General features: G+C 46.4%; 2 protein-coding genes across 4 annotated transcripts in view; both read right to left on the bottom strand.

The window, feature by feature from the left end:
• SPAAR (small regulatory polypeptide of amino acid response) overlaps window positions 1–13,631 on the bottom strand; it is a 48,013-nt gene extending 34,382 nt beyond the window's left edge. Inside the window, exon 1 of the mRNA XM_044940041.2 lies at window positions 13,519–13,631. The gene's annotated coding sequence lies outside the window, so the exon portion shown is untranslated. The remainder of the gene's footprint in view (window positions 1–13,518) is intronic.
• HRCT1 (histidine rich carboxyl terminus 1) lies at window positions 2,965–13,651 on the bottom strand. Of its 3 annotated transcripts, XM_044940038.2 has the most exons (3): window positions 13,519–13,649; window positions 10,209–10,253; window positions 2,965–3,890 (listed from the first exon to the last, which is right to left on the bottom strand). In XM_044940038.2, the coding sequence occupies exon 3, from the start codon at window positions 3,784–3,786 to the stop codon at window positions 3,442–3,444; it is 345 nt and encodes a 114-aa protein (XP_044795973.1). In that variant the 5' UTR covers window positions 3,787–3,890; window positions 10,209–10,253; window positions 13,519–13,649; the 3' UTR covers window positions 2,965–3,441. The 3 variants fall into 3 exon arrangements, with proteins under 3 accessions (XP_044795973.1, XP_006073653.1, XP_044795974.1); XM_006073591.4 differs by lacking the exon at window positions 10,209–10,253 and having other exon boundaries at window positions 13,519–13,651; XM_044940039.2 differs by lacking the exons at window positions 10,209–10,253; window positions 13,519–13,649 and adding an exon at window positions 9,962–9,984.
• Between the last annotated feature and the right edge of the window lie 4,224 nt (window positions 13,652–17,875).

Here is a 17,875-nt window from a genome sequence, read left to right as displayed (position 1 = left end):
AGCCAGATCCGGGCCACTCTGTCTCCCATCCTCACTTGATCTCAGCCTTTCCACAGCCAGCACCTCCTGAGACCACCACCACTTCCAGAAAGGAGGCTGAATTATTAACCATACTTCATCCAAACCCTGAGAAACGGTGTCATAACAGACAATAATTCCAGGTATCAGACACAGCCAGGCACTATCTCATATAATGGTTCCAGCAACACTGTGAAGTAGCATTTTCCCCATTTTAGGGATAGTCATAGCCCATGGCCTATTGCTATTAGCAGTGATAACTAGAGCACCAAATAGCCAAGGAGGGGCTTCCCTCCCTTTTCTCCTAGTTCAGAGCTCTCTCCAGGTACCACCACTCCACAGGGCAATTGTCTCCTTCTATAGATTTACTGATCAGAGTGTGAAGACCCAGAGAGGGCCAAGGGCTAGCCCAGGGCCACAGAGCCTGGATCCTTTTCAATTTCTTCAAGGCCCAGTGAACTTTCTTTGGTACTGGTGTTAGGAAACTGCTTATGCACAGAATGGGAGAGTGACTGGAGTAAACGATACTCTGCCAAATTCTCTCTCTTCCCCTTTCTAAGATAACTGGACAACCCACACAGAGGAGGAGCCCAGAGCCAGCTGGGGCTGCAACAGGAAGCTGGACATCTTAAATTACTTGTATTAACTGGAGTGACCAGAAGCAGGGGTCAGGAAATATGATGAACCACTCTGTGGGGCCTATGGTTTCAGATTGAATTATCAATGTCAGTCATTTGGGGAGGTGGAGGGCACCAGGGGGACTTCTTGTCCTAAGGGTTTCTCCAGATATTTTCTTTTCTTGTGGATTTTGTAATCTTATGACAGACAGCCCCTATCCATGAGCCCCAGACACAACGGGGCTCTGAAAGATGTCTACCACTTAAACATACATCTGTCCTCCCAGCATCCATCACTGTCAACTGATCAGAGAAAAGACTGTGGCCCATACATTCCATATTCCATGTACATATACATGCACACACACACATATAAATATATATTCATATTACATATATATATATATATGTGATATTGGCCTTATCACATGGCATGTGGGATATTAGTTACCCATTAGGGGTCGAACCAGCACCTCTGCAGTGGAAGCACGGAGTTTTAACCTCTGAACCACCAGAGAAGTCCTTCATAGATTCCATTTACATTAAGAAGCGGAAGGTGATGGCAAGCATCCTGGTTCTCCCAGAGGATGCTCGAGGCCACATATAGGAAAGGCAGGCCATCCAAGGCTCACATCGGGCTCTGCAGAGGGATGAGGGAGGTCCAGGCCAGCAGGCTATTGACCTCCACACACCCCAACACTGAGCAGATGGAGTACTAAGGCAGGAGCTCTCTCAGCAAGGCCCTAGAAGCTTAAAGGACTAATCCCTGCAATGCCCCACTACTATACTTGGAAGCCCTCAAGCCCTAAGCTTTGGGCAGTGATGATTCCAAGTACATTTACTTTTCCAGAGAGCATGAAGCTCTGGAAACCTTTCTCGAGCATCTGTCATGTGGGCTGGTTCCACACTTGGGCATGGGGGGTGGCCCTCAAGAGCTCTCTAATCTAGGAGGACAGGGGCCTTTGAATCTCTAGGGAAAGAGATTTGAGTGCACCAGCAGAAATGACAACAACAACAACAATAATAATAAATTAGAAACCCACAGGAGTGAATGACGAATTCTTCTTGGGCAAAGACACAGAGAGGGGAATGTGCAAGGTGTTTTCTGAGCCTGAGGACTGGAGCAGCGTGGACAGGACAAAAGGAACAGGAGTAGGCAGGAATCAGAACGGGGGCCTTGGGTGGCCAGCCAAGAGGCAGAGACTTGGTCCCAAGGGCAATGAGGAGGCTGCAGTGTGCAGAGGCTTCGCAAAGTGGCAGGGCTGGAGGCGCGCAGACTTGGAGGGGTTGTGGCAGAAATCCAGATCAGGGATGAACTAAGGGCAACTGTAGGGGTAAGGGAGGGGAGGCAGATTCAAAGAGTGCTATAGACCCTGGATCCTCTTTCCCAAGCCTGAAATCTGGCCCTGCTATCAGTGAATTTGCCTCCCTCTCCCTACCTCCCACCCCAGGCCTCATAGAGAATCCACCGGGAAATAGAAAAGAAACAGGACATTCTGTTCCAATGAGTCAGTCACCAGGCCCCTGACTTTATGGCCTGTTCTCCGGCCCCTCCCCACCACCTCGCCTGGCCCTCAAGCCTCTCCCCCACACTCCCCACCCCAGTTCACAGGACTTCCTTCCTCACTGAAGGCCTCAGAACTAGATTTCAGTCCTGGCTGCAGAATCCCATCAGCTGCTCTGGGGTAGCTGGGAACAGGCTTTGGTAAGAAGTGTCTGTCACCTATCTCATCTTAGGGAAGGGGAAACTGAGACTCTGAGGAGGCAAGCCCTCTCCCAGGGCCGCCCAGCACCACATCGTCCCTCCTAACCTCACAGCCATACACACAGACTCCAGCCAGCCACACACACACACACACACACACACACACACACACACACACATGCATCGGTGGCGTCAGTCTGGCTGAGATGCAACATCTGGATCAGAAACCCTGACCAGTTTACCAAAGAAACATTCATTCAGCACAGCCACGCAGGGGGCTTCTTCAGGCCCAGAGCATAGTCTGCCCTAGAGGTGGACCGGAAAGAGCCCTGGGGGCGAGCCTGGACGGCCTCGCTCCTTCTCTCTGAGCCCCACCGGTACACAGAGAGCCCTGTCTGTGCAGGGCTGCCTGCAAACCCTAACCATGCCCCACCATCAGAGCTCAGGCCCCAGGCCTTCTCACCTACTGTCCACGGAGCTCAGCACAGCCGTCCAGTCTCCCCCACGGCAGGGCCCACTCAGACATTCACTTCCCGTCAGAGAGGAAGCTCCGGGGAAAGGCAGAAATAGTCCTGGCCATTCCCTCCCTCCCACTTGAGTTACAATCAAGAGCCTCTTCACAAAGCTTCTTAATGGTTTTTATTTTCTTGGATTAAGGCACCACTGACTTGACTGTGCAGCCTCACGACCTCCTTCAAACAAAGGGGCATTGCCAGGGCCCCTCCCAGCTACCTTGCCAGCCAGAGGCCTGGTCATTGAGAGAGAGCAGGGTACACCTGCACATCCGCACACACCAGCACACCCGCACCGACCGGACTGGCTGTCCATTCTGGTGCCCTTTGGGAGTTAAGGTCACAGGGTGGTGTCTTCCCCCAAAGGACCACCAGCACCCGCTGTGCTCAGCCCTGTCACCCTCCTGTGTGTGCAGGGCCAGCCCTGGTGCTCCTCAGTTCTCCTCCATGGCACACTGGGCATAGTAGGTAGATGAAGCCCAAGCAGGACCCAGTGTTCACTGCAGGGAGGTGCCCTTCTGCATGGGAGTATCAGCAGGTCCACTCGTCTGGTGATGGCAGGGAAGGCAGTGGCTGCCCTGCACGGGCATCAATGGCGGCCTCGGTGGGCACGAGCGGCGTGGTGGGCGGCATGATGGTGGGCATGGTGGTGGGCGAGGTGTTGGTGGTGGTGGAGGTTCGCGTGGGGCATGTGAGACACATGGCCAGCATGATGGAAATGGTGCAAGTGTCCCAGGTGGCCCCGGCCTGAGGAGATCCAAGGCTGGGCCCACCTGATTCTGTTTCTCCTTGCGGTGGGGCGGTTCCTTTCCATGTCAGGCTCCTCCTGTCTGGAGTACAAGCAGGCGGCCAGCAGCAGCAACAGCAGTAGAAAGGCCACCGCAGTGCCTATGATCAAGCCCACGAGGGTCGTGCTCTCCAGGAGGTCCAGCATCTGGGAGCTGACAGTGGCCTCCGCTTGGTGGCTTCTCGCTGCTTCCTCCCCTTCAGCAGCCTCTGCTCGGCCCTCGCAGTCACTGGACTTTGTTTTCTCAGCTCCTGTGGGTTGGAGAGCAGCCAGGGAATGTGGGTGCAGCCTCTTTGGGTTGGAGCTGCCAGCTGAGGGGAGGCCCAGCGACTGTTAACTCCGGGGAGGCCCAAGTGAGGCTAGGTGGGGAGAGAGGAGCTGGAAGGAGGGGACTCGGGGCGGGGGGAGAGCCCAGAGGCTAGAGATAAGAGTCTGGGCCCGCATCCCTGCCACCTAGCCAAGTGACTGGGCCAGCCCGGTCCCCTCCCTGGGCCTCAGGGCCCTGCTCTCTTAGAGACAGTACCGCACAGCAGCTAAGATCATGGGTTCTAGAACCACATGACTCGCCAGCCCTGTGATTGTGCACAAGTTTCCTATACCCTCTGCCTCAGTTTCCTCATGTGTAAAAGGGCTCATTAGAGTATATTTCCTAGTAGGGTTGTCTAAGGATTTAAGGAATTAGTGTTTATAAGGCACTTAAACCAGGTCTTGACACACGTTTGCCACTGATATTGAGTCAGTGAGTGAAAGTCACTCAGTCGTATCGGACGCTGCGACCCCACGGACTGTAGCCCTCCAGTCTCCTCTGTTCATGGAATCTTCCAGGCAAGAATCCTGGAGTGGGTTGCCATTCCCTTCTCCAGGGGATCTTCCCAACCCAGGGATCAAACCTGGGTCTCCTGCATTACAGGCAGATTCTTTACCACCCGAGCCACCAGGGAAGCCACTGATATTAAGGCCGTGGAGTTTGGACCAGCTGACTTGGGGGGACCGAGCGTCATCTGAGAGACTGCGGCTCCCTGTCCTGCAGCCCACAGAGGCCGTGGGGACTGAGTCACGTTCTGTCCTGCAGTTGTCTCACACTTCAGAAGCTCAGGCCAGCCCAGCAGGCAGGAAAGCTGAACAGCTGTCTTTGCATCCTCAGTACTAGCCGGGTGTCAGTGTAGGGCTGCAGGAGGCAGGAAGGTGGCCGCTGAGGTCAGGCCCCAGGGTCAGCCTCCTGGGTCCCAGTCAACAGGCTCAACTGCCCATACACAGCAGGCTCTCCACTCCATCCGAGCCTCCCCACTCAACAGTCAAGACACACCATTCCTGCCTGGGGGAGAATTCACAGAGCAGGCAGGACCTGAACAGTTGCAGATCCCTCAGCCCATCCAGTCCAGAACCCTCTGTTCATCTAGATAAGCACTTATCCAACCCACCACATGGCCAGGGGGCCAGGGACAGTTGCTCGCTATCTTTCCAGGCAGCCCCTCCCACTGTGGGCTTGTCAGGCTGTTCTTAACAGGCCTTCCTCACATGCTTCAGGGTCTCTCCCAAAGCCACAGCTCTGCACCTTGATCTTGAGACCATGAGTTCCCCGGGGACACTTCACAGAGAGCCCCCACCCCGCCCCCGCTCAACTCTCTGCCACCCAGAGGAATGCTTCCAGCAGCAAGCCTCCTGTGTGACCTTGGACACACCCCTTCCCTGCAGCCTGTTTCCTCCTCTGGAAAAGTGCCAGGGCAAGAGGTGACCTCTGGGGACCCTCCCTCTCTGACCTGGATCTGAAATGAGCTGTCTCAGGGAGGCCCCAAACCCTTAGTTCAGACCTCCTCTGGATGAAAAGATCAAACATTCCCTTCAACCAAATTGGGCTCTGGGGGCAGAGGGTTTAATGAGTCCTGGGGTTTAATGCACCCCATGGGGTGCAGGGTGGAGGGAGGAAGCCACTTGAACTTTTAATGATGATCAAGTGAGCACTCCCTCCTGCAGCTTCTGGAGGCCTGGGAGGCCAACTGCCTCCCCTGGGGGCCTGTTAAGGAGGGAAGTCTGCTGGAAGGAGGAGGAGGAAGGCAAGCAGAACTTTCTTCTACTTGGGAGCTTCTCCAAGGAGACTCCCACTGCATACCAGCCATGGGAGGAGGGCAAGGCCCTGCAACTGGCAGAACTCCCATCAGCCCAAAGGGCCCCTTGGAATCATGCAGCTTCAGCCCTCACTGAGAGCTAGAGAAATTGATGCCAGAGAAGGGAAGAGGCTTGTCTAAGTTTCCCAGCCTCATGGGCTATTCTGTACAGCATGTAATCAAAGCAGCAAGATTCCTGGAGTGAGAGCCAGTCTCCTGAGTGACAGTCTGAGATCAGCTGGGGACTACCCATAGTGATAACAGGGAAAGGATGTGCTGATACGGATGACTCTAGTGGGGAAGGGATTTGGGGCCTTCCCCACCCCCACCCCCACATTTATTTTCTCAAGTGCAGAGTCACTCCCTATCTGGACAGAAGATGCAGTCTTAATGTGGGCATTTGATTTGAAGCTTTGGGTACTCAGGGAGATATTGAGACCATGGTCCTCCAGTATATTACAAGTGACTGAGACTTTCTTGGAGGGGTTGCAGGACAGATGACCTTAGAGGATATGTGACTGTGGGTTCCCTGCCCCGAAAAAACTTTCCTGTGGCGTTGTCACTGTATTTCTCCCTTAAGGTTGGGGCTTCTGCACACTCCACTAGCAGCCTTTCAAGCTGAGGGACCAGAGTTCCAGACAATACATATGGCTGATGGGGCAGCCTTTTGGAGTTCATATCATTAGCTTTTTGATATGATATGAAGGTGCACCCTAACCCTAATCTCTGCATATACTTGCATGCATGTGAACACTTGTAAACCAACATTGCACTGAAGCAAATTCATGCACCAAGAACTATGTGTACACACACTTACGCACAAGTACACACAAGCTCCCTAAAAGCTCACAAACTTGTGCGGGTACCAGCTGCAAGTGGATTTTGGTTGGCCCACAACAGTAACCATTGTTTTCACCAATTGGTGGCACCACCTAGTGGTGACACTGTAAATAAGCCAGTTTTGTATTCAGACTTGTCAGAAGCGATAGTTCCCTGATCTTTGCTTATAGGTCATAATTTGAAACCATCCACTTAACTCTTCTCTGTTCCAAATTCTGGTCAAGAACGTGTAAGGAATCTCTGCAATACACAGTGCAGATGGAAGCAGATCAATGGATGTATTGACTGTGGAAGGGCATCCCTGGGAAGCCCGACGGGGGCGCTGCCCCAGCAGAGCCACTCTAAGCCCCATGATAGACGCCAGGGCTATGCATTAGGGTGAGGTTGGCACAGGCAGGAAGTAATTTTGGTGATGCTGGGAACTGCACAAGTGTCTGCTTGCAAATCAGTTGGCCAAGACTTAGCCCCACATTTGGTTTGCACATAAAAGCAGACACACTGGTCAGAAGATTCCTAACCTGTATGCTCACTTAGAGAAAATGGACACTCCTCCAGCTAACCTTGAGCTGCCTTCATAAATCCTGAAAGCAAAGTTGCCCAGCACAGCAGCAAACTTCTCTCAAGAGCCCTCCCATGCATTAATCATGGCCAACTGGGTGCCCCCACCTAGAAAGCTAAACCATTAAAAAGTGGGCCTGGAACCAATATGCTTGAAAATAATCTGCATAGTCTTTTATAGAACCACTTCAAATTCCAATCCCAAACATAGATCTAGGTAGGTCCCTCTGTAAAGTGAACAAATAAAGAAAAATTACTAGACACCTGAAAAAAAGATATAAGGTATTGTATCCTTATTACAAGAGTTGCTAAAATCTTGAAAACAGAGACTTAGTAAAATTTCCAAATTTATGTTCTAAATAATATTCAAAAAGTCAATTCATATACAAGTTTGGAAAAATATGCAAACTCTTACTTTCAAATTAAAAACCAAATCAATAAAGACTGCTTTGAGAACCTTCCCTATAACTCTGAAAAAGACTAAAGAAAGAAAGAAATGCCTAGGAAATGAAACACAGCTGGCCCTTAAACAACAGTCGGGGGACACCAACCCCCAGGCAGTTGAAAATCAACTTTGTAGGTGGCCCTCCATATCTGGGGTTCTCTATCTGGGAGTCAACCAACCATGGATTGTGCAGTACTGTAGTATTTAGTACTGGGAAAACAAAAACAAAAACACGTGTAATGGATTCATGCAGTTCAAATACATGTTGTCTAAGGGTCAACTGCATTCTTGTATAACAGACATTCCAGACGTAGAGAACAGAGCCTGTGGAGAAACAACTGTTAAAGAAATAAAGAAAATTTCCTATCTGAAGCATTGTCTTTTGATCAGAAGTTGCCCTGAGTACTAGGCAAACTATTTGAAGAGGCCAGGCCAAGCCAAACCAGCAAGGTATATCCAGGTGAAATTTGAATAGTAGAAGTGTATGTGAAAAAAATATACAACAAAGCAAAACGGTAGACCACTATGGAAACAGTTTAGCAGTTTCTTACAAAACTAAACACACTCTATCAGCTGATCCAGTAATCACACTCCTTGGTATTTATCCAAAGGTAAAACGTATGTCCACACAAACACCTATACATGGATGTTTGTAGCAGCTTTATTCATAACTTCCAAAACTTGAAAGCAACCAAGAAACCCTTCCGTAGGTGAATGGATTGAAAAGCTAAGTATATCCAAACAATGGAACACTATTCAGCACTAGGAAAAATGAGCTGTCAAGTCATGAATAGACACGGAGGAATCTTAAATATGTATTACTAAGTGAAAGAAGACAATCTGAAAAAGCTACATACTATGTGATTCCAACTATATAACATTCTGGAAAAGGCATAACTATGGAGACAAAGAATCAGTGGTTGCCAGGAGGGAGTGAGGAGGAAAGGATGAGTAAGTAGAACATAAAGGATTTTTAGGTCAAAGAAACTATTCTGTAGGTGATCACAATGTGGATCTACGTCATCATACATTGGTAAACGTTAGAATGTACGGCAGCGACAGTGAACCCTGAAGTTAACTAGGGACTCGGGGGCTCTCCGTGTCGGTGCATCAGTTGTAACGAACAGAGATGTTAATAGTGGGGAAGTCTATCTGTGTGGGGGGCAGGAAGTATATGGAAACTCTCTCTACCTTCCATTCAATTTTGCTGTGAATATAAGCTGCTCTAAAAAATAAAGTCTACTTTAAAAAAGAATAAGGAGAAACTTCCCTGGTGGTCCAGTGGTTGGGAATCCACCTGCCAATGCGGGGGACACGGGTTCAGCCCCAGAAAGATCCTACATGCCATGAAGCAACTAAACCCGTGGACCACAACTACTGAGCCCACATGCCGCAACTACTGAAGATCTGCACCTAAAACCTGTGCTCTGAACAACAGAAACCTCTGTCATGAGTCACCCACGCGCCTCAACTAGAGAGCAGCCCCACTCGCTGCAACTAGAGAAAGTCAGCGTGTAGCAGTGACTACCCAGCACAGCCTTAAATAAACAAACACAATTTTAAAAATAATAAAAAAAGAATTAAGGGAATAATTCTAGAAACAGCAGGAACTGTTTAAACTGTGTCAAAGATTAGAGAAAGAAAGAAATCTTAAAAAAATTTTTAATGTATATAATTTGCTTTATATAACTAGCATAACCCTGAGACACCCTCACAACCACAGTACAAAAATACTGCAAACAAACCTCAAAATCCTAAAAAATAAATAACATATTTATATGCCTAGCAGAATATTGAGAGACTAATATTCCATAAACAAGTAAAGTTTGTTCCAGGAAAGTCAGGTGGTTCGATAATTTTAGAAATCTATTGTAATTACTTAAATAAAGAGAAGAAAAAAGTAAAACCATATAATCATCTCAACAGATAACAAAAACACATTTGATAAAGTTCACTAAGCATTCCTGATAAATTTTGCAAATGAACAAAAAAATAGGATACTTTCTTAACATGATTAAAAAGAAAAATATCTCAGACCAAAAGCCAATATCATGATTAATGGTAAATAAACACAAGCATTCCCATTAAAATCAGGAACAAGCAAGTATGCTACCTATTACCACTTTTACTTAGCTTAGTATAGTTAAATAAGAGCATAAAATAAACTGTAGAAAATTTAAAAGAATATGCTGGAAAACTATTCACACTAACAGTGTGAACACTAGAGTTTAGTGAAGAAAAGTTTTAAATAAAAATACAAAAAGCAGTGACTTTCCTATATAACAGCAATAACTAATTCAAAAAGTCAGAGAATAAATAAATCAGCAACAAAAATTAAAAAATGTCTAGCAATAAAATTAACAAAAGTACTTACTAATGGACAGAAAAAAAGACACCGTATTCCTGAGGGCTGTGAAGGAAAATCTGAGTAACCAGAACAACACACGTGTGTCTGACAAGGACGACCCCCTGTTAGAAGTCCACGCTAAGTGCGGGGAAAACCAGTCACGTGATCAATATTCACTGGGATCTGTTGGATTAGTTATTACATGTGATAAAGGTAATTTTTTTTTTGATAAAGGTAATTTTTTGCAACATATTAATGTACTGTTTTATTTTGCCTTTCTAAACATGTGAACTTCTTCCTACTTCATGGGGGCATCCATCTGGAGAGAGATTTAAATTATTACAGAAAGTATACAAAGAGGAGTTAACATGCAATTTCTGACATTTAAAGTAGGGCTTTGTCTTTCAGGTCAGGCCATTTTCCTGAGAGGATCTAAATCCTTTTTCCTCCCCCTTTCAATATACTGAATGAAGAAACAAGCTGAGGACCAGCCCATGATATTCCCTGATAATGCAGAAACCACCCCGTCCCACAAATGACAGCCAAGTAGCAGAGGTGTGAAACTCTAAGGAAGATGAAGGCCATGCTACCCAGGGCCAGGGGAAGACTTGCCTCCTCTTTTTTTTTTTTTTTTTTCCAGTTATGGAGGGATCTTTACTTTTGGCGTGAGAACTCAGTTGCAGCATGTGGGATCTAGTTTCCTGACCAGGGATCAAACGCAGGCCACTTGCATTGTGAGGTCAGAGTGTTAACCACTGGACCACGAGGGAAGTATAGACACAGCCCTTTTCCAACTGTACCTTGCAACACACAAGGGATAATTGTGACCCCAGTCATTGCTATGGGCCTTTTTGGTTTATCAAGCACTTTCAGCAACACAGAAAAGTACATAGAATGGGTATGACGGTTATTTCCACTTTAGAGGTGAAGCGACCATGGCTCAGAGAGGTTAGCTACCTTGCCCAAGGTCACACAGCTCATAAGGGTCAGAGCAAGGATTGACTTCAGAGCATATACAAAGGGGGTAATTAAAGAAGTTTCCATGAAAAGATACTTTAAAGAGCTAGGGGCAGGGCTTAGGGAACTGACAGAGGACTAGAAAGCAACCCCAAGTGTTATGGTTTGAACTGGCTTCCCCAAGGATGATACATTGAACCAGAACCTCAGAATGTAACCTTATTTGGAAATAGGGTCAGGAATTGCCTGGTGGTCCAGTGGTTTGGACATTGTGCTCTCACTGCCAAGGGCCAGGGTTCAGTCCCCTATCTGGGAACTAAAATCCCATAAGCCATGTGGCTCCATGGTTCATGGCAGGTATAATCAGCAAAGGTTAGATTATCCTGGAGAAGGGTGGGCTGTTAATCCAATATGAGTTGTGTCCTTACACCGAGATACAGAGAACTATGCCCTATGACCACGGAGGCAGCAACTGGAGTGCTGCACTGTGAGCTGGGGTCCCCCACCAGCCGCCAGAAGCTGCAGAGAGGGAAGACGGATTCTCCTCTACAGGTTTCAGAGGGAGCTCAGCCCTGCTGTCACTTTAATTTTGAACTGGTAGCCTTTTGAACTGTGAGAGAATACATTGCTATTCTTTAGAAAAACATACACAATAGTATTGCTGAACCAGGTTTGTTTTGCCCAACATGTGTGCTAAGTCGCTTCAGTTGAGTCCGACTCTGCAACCCTATGGACTGGAGCCCTGCCAGGCTCCTCTGTCCATGGGGATTCTCCAGGCCAGAATACTGGAGTGGGTTGCCATGCCCTCCTCCAGGAGATTTTTCCAACCTAGAGATCAAACCCTCATCTCTTAAGCCTCCGGCATTGGCAGGCACGCTCTTTACTACTAGAGCCACCTCAGAAGCCCAGCAAAAATGCTGAGATGAGAAAATGCTGAGATTTGCAGCAAAGAGATTATTTACAAGGCAGCCAAGTGCGGAGAACAAGTCTCAGGTGTGCCTCCCAAAGGCAAGGGGTTCGGGATAATTATGGGATAAAGAATAAAGCAACAGGGTGGTCTGAGGCTTGGGGAGCGTGGGGAGTGTGGGGTAAGGTGATTGGGAAAAGCTGTGGTCACCATCATTCCTCGCAGGCATAACTAAGCTACAGGTTCTAAACATTCACGAATGGAGAGGCTTAGCATGATCTAAGGGTGGAGTTTTCGGCCCTCTGGTGTCAAGAGGTTACCAAGCAGACACCCAGTTGGAGGCTCAATGGTCCACCCCAGTCTTAACTGGCTCAGCTTGAACTAGACACAGCTGACTTTAAGTTCCTGGAAAACAACTTGGGCAAACATCTTGTTTGGGCTACTTTCTGTTTACCAGTCTTAAAACAACCTTGTTTATTGAAGGCAGGTGGAATGGATTTGACTGATAAGACCCGGGCTTTCAGGAGTTCCTTCCCCCACATCCAGGAGGAGGATATGGTTCTAAAATCCCCTCCTCCAGCAGATGCCTGAAACCATGGATAGTTCTAAACTCTATGTACACTATATCTTTTCCTGTATATTTGTACCTATGATAAAGTTTAATTCATAAATTAGGCACAGTAAGAATTAACAATAGCTAATAATAAAATATTATTATCATTACACTGGGCTGGAAGAAGCACAAGCTGGAATCAAGATTGCCAGGAGAAATATCAATAACCTCAGATATGCAGATGACACCACCCTTACGGCAGAAAGTGAAGAGGAACCAAAAATCCTCTTGGTGAAAGTGAAAGTGGAGAGTGAAAAAGTTGGCTTAAAGCTCAAGATTCAGAAAACGAAGATCATGGCATCTGGTCCCATCACTTCATGGGAAATAGATGAGGAAACAGTGTCAGACTTTATTTTTTGGGGCTCCAAAATCACTGCAGATGGTGATTGCAGCCATGAAATTAAAAGACGCTTACTCCTTGGAAGAAAAGTTATGACCAACCTAGATAGCATATTCAAAAGCAGAGACATTACTTTGCCAACAAAGGTCCGTCTAGTCAAGGCTATGGTTTTTCCAGTGGTCATGTATGGATGTGAGAGTTGGACTGTGAAGAAGGCTGAGCACCAAAGAATTGACGCTTTTGAACTGTGGTGTTGGAGAAGACTCTTGAGAGTCCCTTGGACTGCAAGGAGATCCAACCAGTCCATTCTAAAGGAGATTAGCCCTGGGATTTCTTTGGAAGGAATGATGCTAAAGCTGAAACTCCAGTACTTTGACCACCTCATGCGAAGAGTTGACTCATTGGAAAAGACTCTGATGCTGGGAGGGATTGGGGGCAGGAGGAGAAGGGGACGACAGAGGATGAGATGGCTGGATGGCATCACTGACTCGATGGATGTGAGTCTGAGTGAACTCCAGGAGTTGGTGATGGACAGGGAGGCCTGGTGTGCTGCTATTCATGGGGTCACAAAGAGTCGGACCCGACTGAGCGACTGAACTGAATAATAAAATAGAATGATTCTAACAATATACTAATATATACTAAATGTATAAATATAATATAAAAAATTATGTGAATGTACTCCTCTCTCTCTCTCTCACACACACACACACACACACACACACACACACACACACACACAATATGTCTTACCCTTCTGCACTCACCCGTCTTCTTGTGATGACAGGAGATGACACAATGCCTTTGGTGAGATGAAGTGAGGGCAATGATGGAGGCGCTGTGATACGGCGTTAGGCTACCACTGACCTGACTGCTCCAGGTGATTTCTGTTTCTTTCCTCACAATTTCACAGATAGAAGATTCTTCTGTGTGTCGTAGATCTCTGCAACCTCAGCATACGATTTTTTTCTTTCCTTACTGAGAATAACTTTTATCTTTTCACTTCAAGGAAGCATTTTATGGCCTCTCTTTGGTGCATCTGAATTGCCAACATCACTACTTTTGCGCTCCAGAGCCATTATTAAGTAAATGCTTAAGTAAAAAGCAAATTAAGTAAATGGCAAGAGTTACTTGATCATAAGCACTGCTGTCCCAGACAGTCAATCTGAATAACCTAGATGGCTACTAAGGGCCTTATGACCCTGGCAAGATTTTATCCTCTTACTGAGAGCAGCATTCAATTTAAAACATGAATTGTTTATTTCTGGAATTTTCCATCTAATAGTTTTGGACCTCATTTGACCACATGTAACTGAAACCATAGAAAGCAACAACACATATAAGGTATATACTGTATACCTTCTAATACTGTAATTATACTACTGTAATTGTGACTTAGAATTCTATTCATTTATTTAATTAACATTCGTGTAGCCAGGCCCTGTGTTTGGTGCTGAGGCTAGGGAGAAGACAGACACAGCCCTTGCCCTCTAGGAGCCTGTTACCTTGAATGGGAGACAGAAATATAAATGATTACAAGATGCCAGGTAAGTTCTGGAACCCGAGTGTTTTCAAGGCCCCAGGAAAGTGCAAAGGAGAGGGTCATTTATAAGCAATAAACTCCTTTCCCTTTCCTCTCCAACCCACTATTTTAATACACATTTAAACTTATCTCACTTAATCCTCACAATTCCATTATCCCCATGTCACATATCAGGCTTACAGAATTAACGCACTTGCTCTGGGTCACACAGCTAGGAAATGGCAGAGCCAGAATCAAGTCCAGGCCTGCCTAACCCCAAGGCCTACATTGAATCCCTGGCAGCACTGTGCTAGACTGAGAGATGGAGCCCATTAAGGCATGATGCCTCCCTCGGAAATAGAAATTGTACCTCTGACGAGCCACAGAAAGGGAAAAGGAGGACATGAGGGAGTGACAGAGAGAAAAAAGGAAGACTCTTTCAAGGACTTTTGCCCTAAAAATTTGAAAAACATGCCACAAAGCAACTAAACATGTGCACCAGAACTACTGAGACTGTGCTCTAGAGCCTGTGCTCTGCAACAAGAAAAGCTATCAAAACGAGAAGCCTGCACCCTGCAACAAAGAGCAGCCCCCACTCACCACAACTAGAGAAAGCCCGTGCAGAGCAATGAAGACCCAGGATAGCTATAATAAGTAAATAAGTAAACAATAACAGGGACTTTCCTGGTGGTCCAGTGGTTGAGATACCATGCTTCCACTGCAGGGAGTACAGGTTCAATCCCTAGTCAGGGAGCTAAGATCCTGCATGCCATGTGCCATGGCCAAAAAATGGAAGAAAAAAGTAGGCAATTAAAAAAAAATAAGATGGTTGGATAGATGGATCGAGCAAATGTTAGCAGACGGTTAACAACTGTGGAGACTAGACTTTATATATATGGCTGTTTACAATTTTTTCAATTCTATGTGTTTGAAAAATTTCACACACACACAAATGTTGGAGGCAGGGGAAATTAAGCAATAGTTGAGAGCGCAGTAGGAGAATAGATTTTCCTAGCACTGTCCCATATGGTAGCTACTAGCCACATGGCTATGAGCACATAACATAAACTATGGCTAGTCTGAGTTGAGAGCTTCTATATAAGTAATTTAGATGTCAAAAACTTAATACACAAAAGAATGGAAACTAGCTCATGATTAATTTTCATCTTTTTTATATGTTGAAATGATCATTTTGATATATTGGGTTAAATAAAATGTTATTGGAATTAATTTCACCTATTAATTTTTACATACTTAATCCCACAACAAAAATTACATATGCAGCTCACGTTACATTTCTAGTGGACAGAGCCGTCTAGAGCGTCCAGTCACCATTGGTCCTGGTCCTTTGTTCACTCACACCTGCTCTGGACCAAGCCTTGTGCCAGGGGAGCTAAATCAGTCACAGACTCAGAGAGCTGAAGGTCGTAGTCCTGGGGACTACGCCAACACAGATTGGAAAACATCAGATAATCTCACGATTTCAGCACCTTAGGAATCTCAGGGACTTCCCTGCTTGTAGGTGTCCATTTGGTGCCTGTTGGATTATACTTGGCAGAATCTTCCAAGAGCACATTTGGAAATATGTAGGGGCATGAGCAGTTGTCGGGTTGACCGGGGTGGCGGTCAGCATCTCGCACGTAGGATGTAGGATAGTAATTACCGCAGTGACAGAGATAGTGCAGGAAGAATTTTTCTATCCAAAACACCAGTAGGGTACCTGCTGAGAAACCCAGAAGTAAAGAAACAGTGACACATCTGTTTCTGCCCTCAGGATAAGGACTCTGAGGCCTGTTCTCCAAGCCACAGAGGGCAGCACCATTATTTCGGTGGCGGCAAGAACAAGGAACTTCCTGGGCTCCTGAATCACATAATCCAATTCCTGTCTCCTTAAGGGTAGGGAAAACACCCAGGGATAGTCAGGGAAGCCCAAGGGCTTGGCTCCCAGCAGGAAACCTGTCTGATTATAAAGACTGCCAATAGACAGCGTTCAATTATCCCAGCCTAATTAGCCTTCTGAGAGCCTGTCTCCAGAGTCAGGGCACCACCTCCAGCATCAGCCCTAAGATGCCACAGGCACAGAACATTTCTGGAGTGGTGCCCGGGGATAATGAGTCATCTCTTTGGTCTGATCTCAGGGGCTGGACCTATGGGAGATGGGGAGTGTGGAGGGGTGTCCCACATAACTCAGGTTGTAGGACATGGAGTCTCAACATTCCACAAACCACAGAGGGCCTTAGTTGAGGAACTGGTAAATGTGGAAGGACTCAGAGGGAGAGGGAGAATCACAGCCAGCTTTTGAGAAGCTCAGAAATCCCTTTATAGGGATTTCTCTGGTGGTCCAGGGGTTATGACTCCTAACTTTCACTGCAGGGAGCATGGGTTTGACCCCTGGTCTGGGAACTAAGATCCCACATGCCATATGTTGTGCCCAAAAAAATAAGAAAGAAAGAAATCCCTTCTTAGAAGAAGGTGCAGAAGTCCAGACAAGAGATGACGGGTGCCTGCATTAAGGCAGTATTAGGGAGAGGAACAGATGGACAGATTTAAAGTATATTTTTGAGCAGACATTCTAACTCTTTGATGTGGAAAATTAAGGAGTCAAGTATATCCCTTAAGTATCTGGAATGACCTACTGAGTGGTGAATCGGACAGGAATAACTTCAAGAAACCTGTTAGTGAAGGGAAGAGAGAGATGAGGCGGCAGCTGGAGGGAAAAAAAAATATGTCAAAGCAGGTTTTATTTTAAAGATACAACAAGGTTAAGCTTTATGCTCTCAGAGGAGTCACTAGGGGAGAAGAGTAACTCATGAAATGAGGTTCCTGAGAAAGAGAAGGATTAGGACCAGGGATAGGATCAAGTGGGATGTTTTTAGATTGAGTCCCTGTCTCAGGGTCTGATGTCATAAGTCCCGGCAACTAGATACTTGAACTGATTCCCCCTTGGGCTTGCTTCCTCTTGCTTCCTGCCCACATTTTTTTTTTTAATTTTAAGTTATGTGCTATGTATTATAAAAGTCTAAAAAAAAGCAAAAGGATAGAAAAAGATATGTTAATCAAATGTTAAGCAAAAGAAAGATGGTATAATATTAATAACAGACAAGATAAAATTTTCAAGCAAAAATGATTACTTAAAAGGATTTCTTGTTGTTGTTCAGTTGTTCAGTCATGTCCCACTCTTTTGCGACACCATAGACTGTAGCTCACCAGGCTCCTCTGTCCACAGGGTTTTCTGGCCAAAATTACTGGAGCGGGTTGCCATTTCTTCCTCCAGAGGATCTTCCAAATCCAGAAACTGAACCCAGGTCTCTGCGTCTCCTGCATTGCAGGCAGATTCTTTACCGCTAAGCCACAGGGGAAGCCTGAAAAGGATCTCTACATACACACAAAAGATTGTTTTCTGGGGACTTCCCTGGTGGTCCAGTGATTAAGAATCTGCCTTCCAGTGCAGGGGATGCAGGTTCAGTCCTTGGCCAGGAACTAAGATCCCACATGCCGTGGGCAACTAAGCCTGGGTGCTGCAATTAAGACCCGACACAGTCAAATAAATAAAAATAAATGTTAAAAAATTATTTTCACCAGCAGGATATACCAATTCCAGT

The sequence above is a fragment of the Bubalus bubalis genome, chromosome 3 (assembly GCF_019923935.1).
Source record: "Bubalus bubalis isolate 160015118507 breed Murrah chromosome 3, NDDB_SH_1, whole genome shotgun sequence".
NCBI lineage: Eukaryota > Metazoa > Chordata > Mammalia > Artiodactyla > Bovidae > Bubalus > Bubalus bubalis.
The sequence above is the reverse complement of the archived record's forward strand: the minus strand, read 5'-3'. Positions and strand labels throughout refer to the sequence as shown.

Excerpts from the sequence above, each read along its gene's own strand:
- HRCT1 (XM_006073591.4), bottom strand. The coding sequence starts at position 3,786 with ATGCTGGACCTCCTGGAGAGCACGACCCTCGTGGGCTTGATCATAGGC.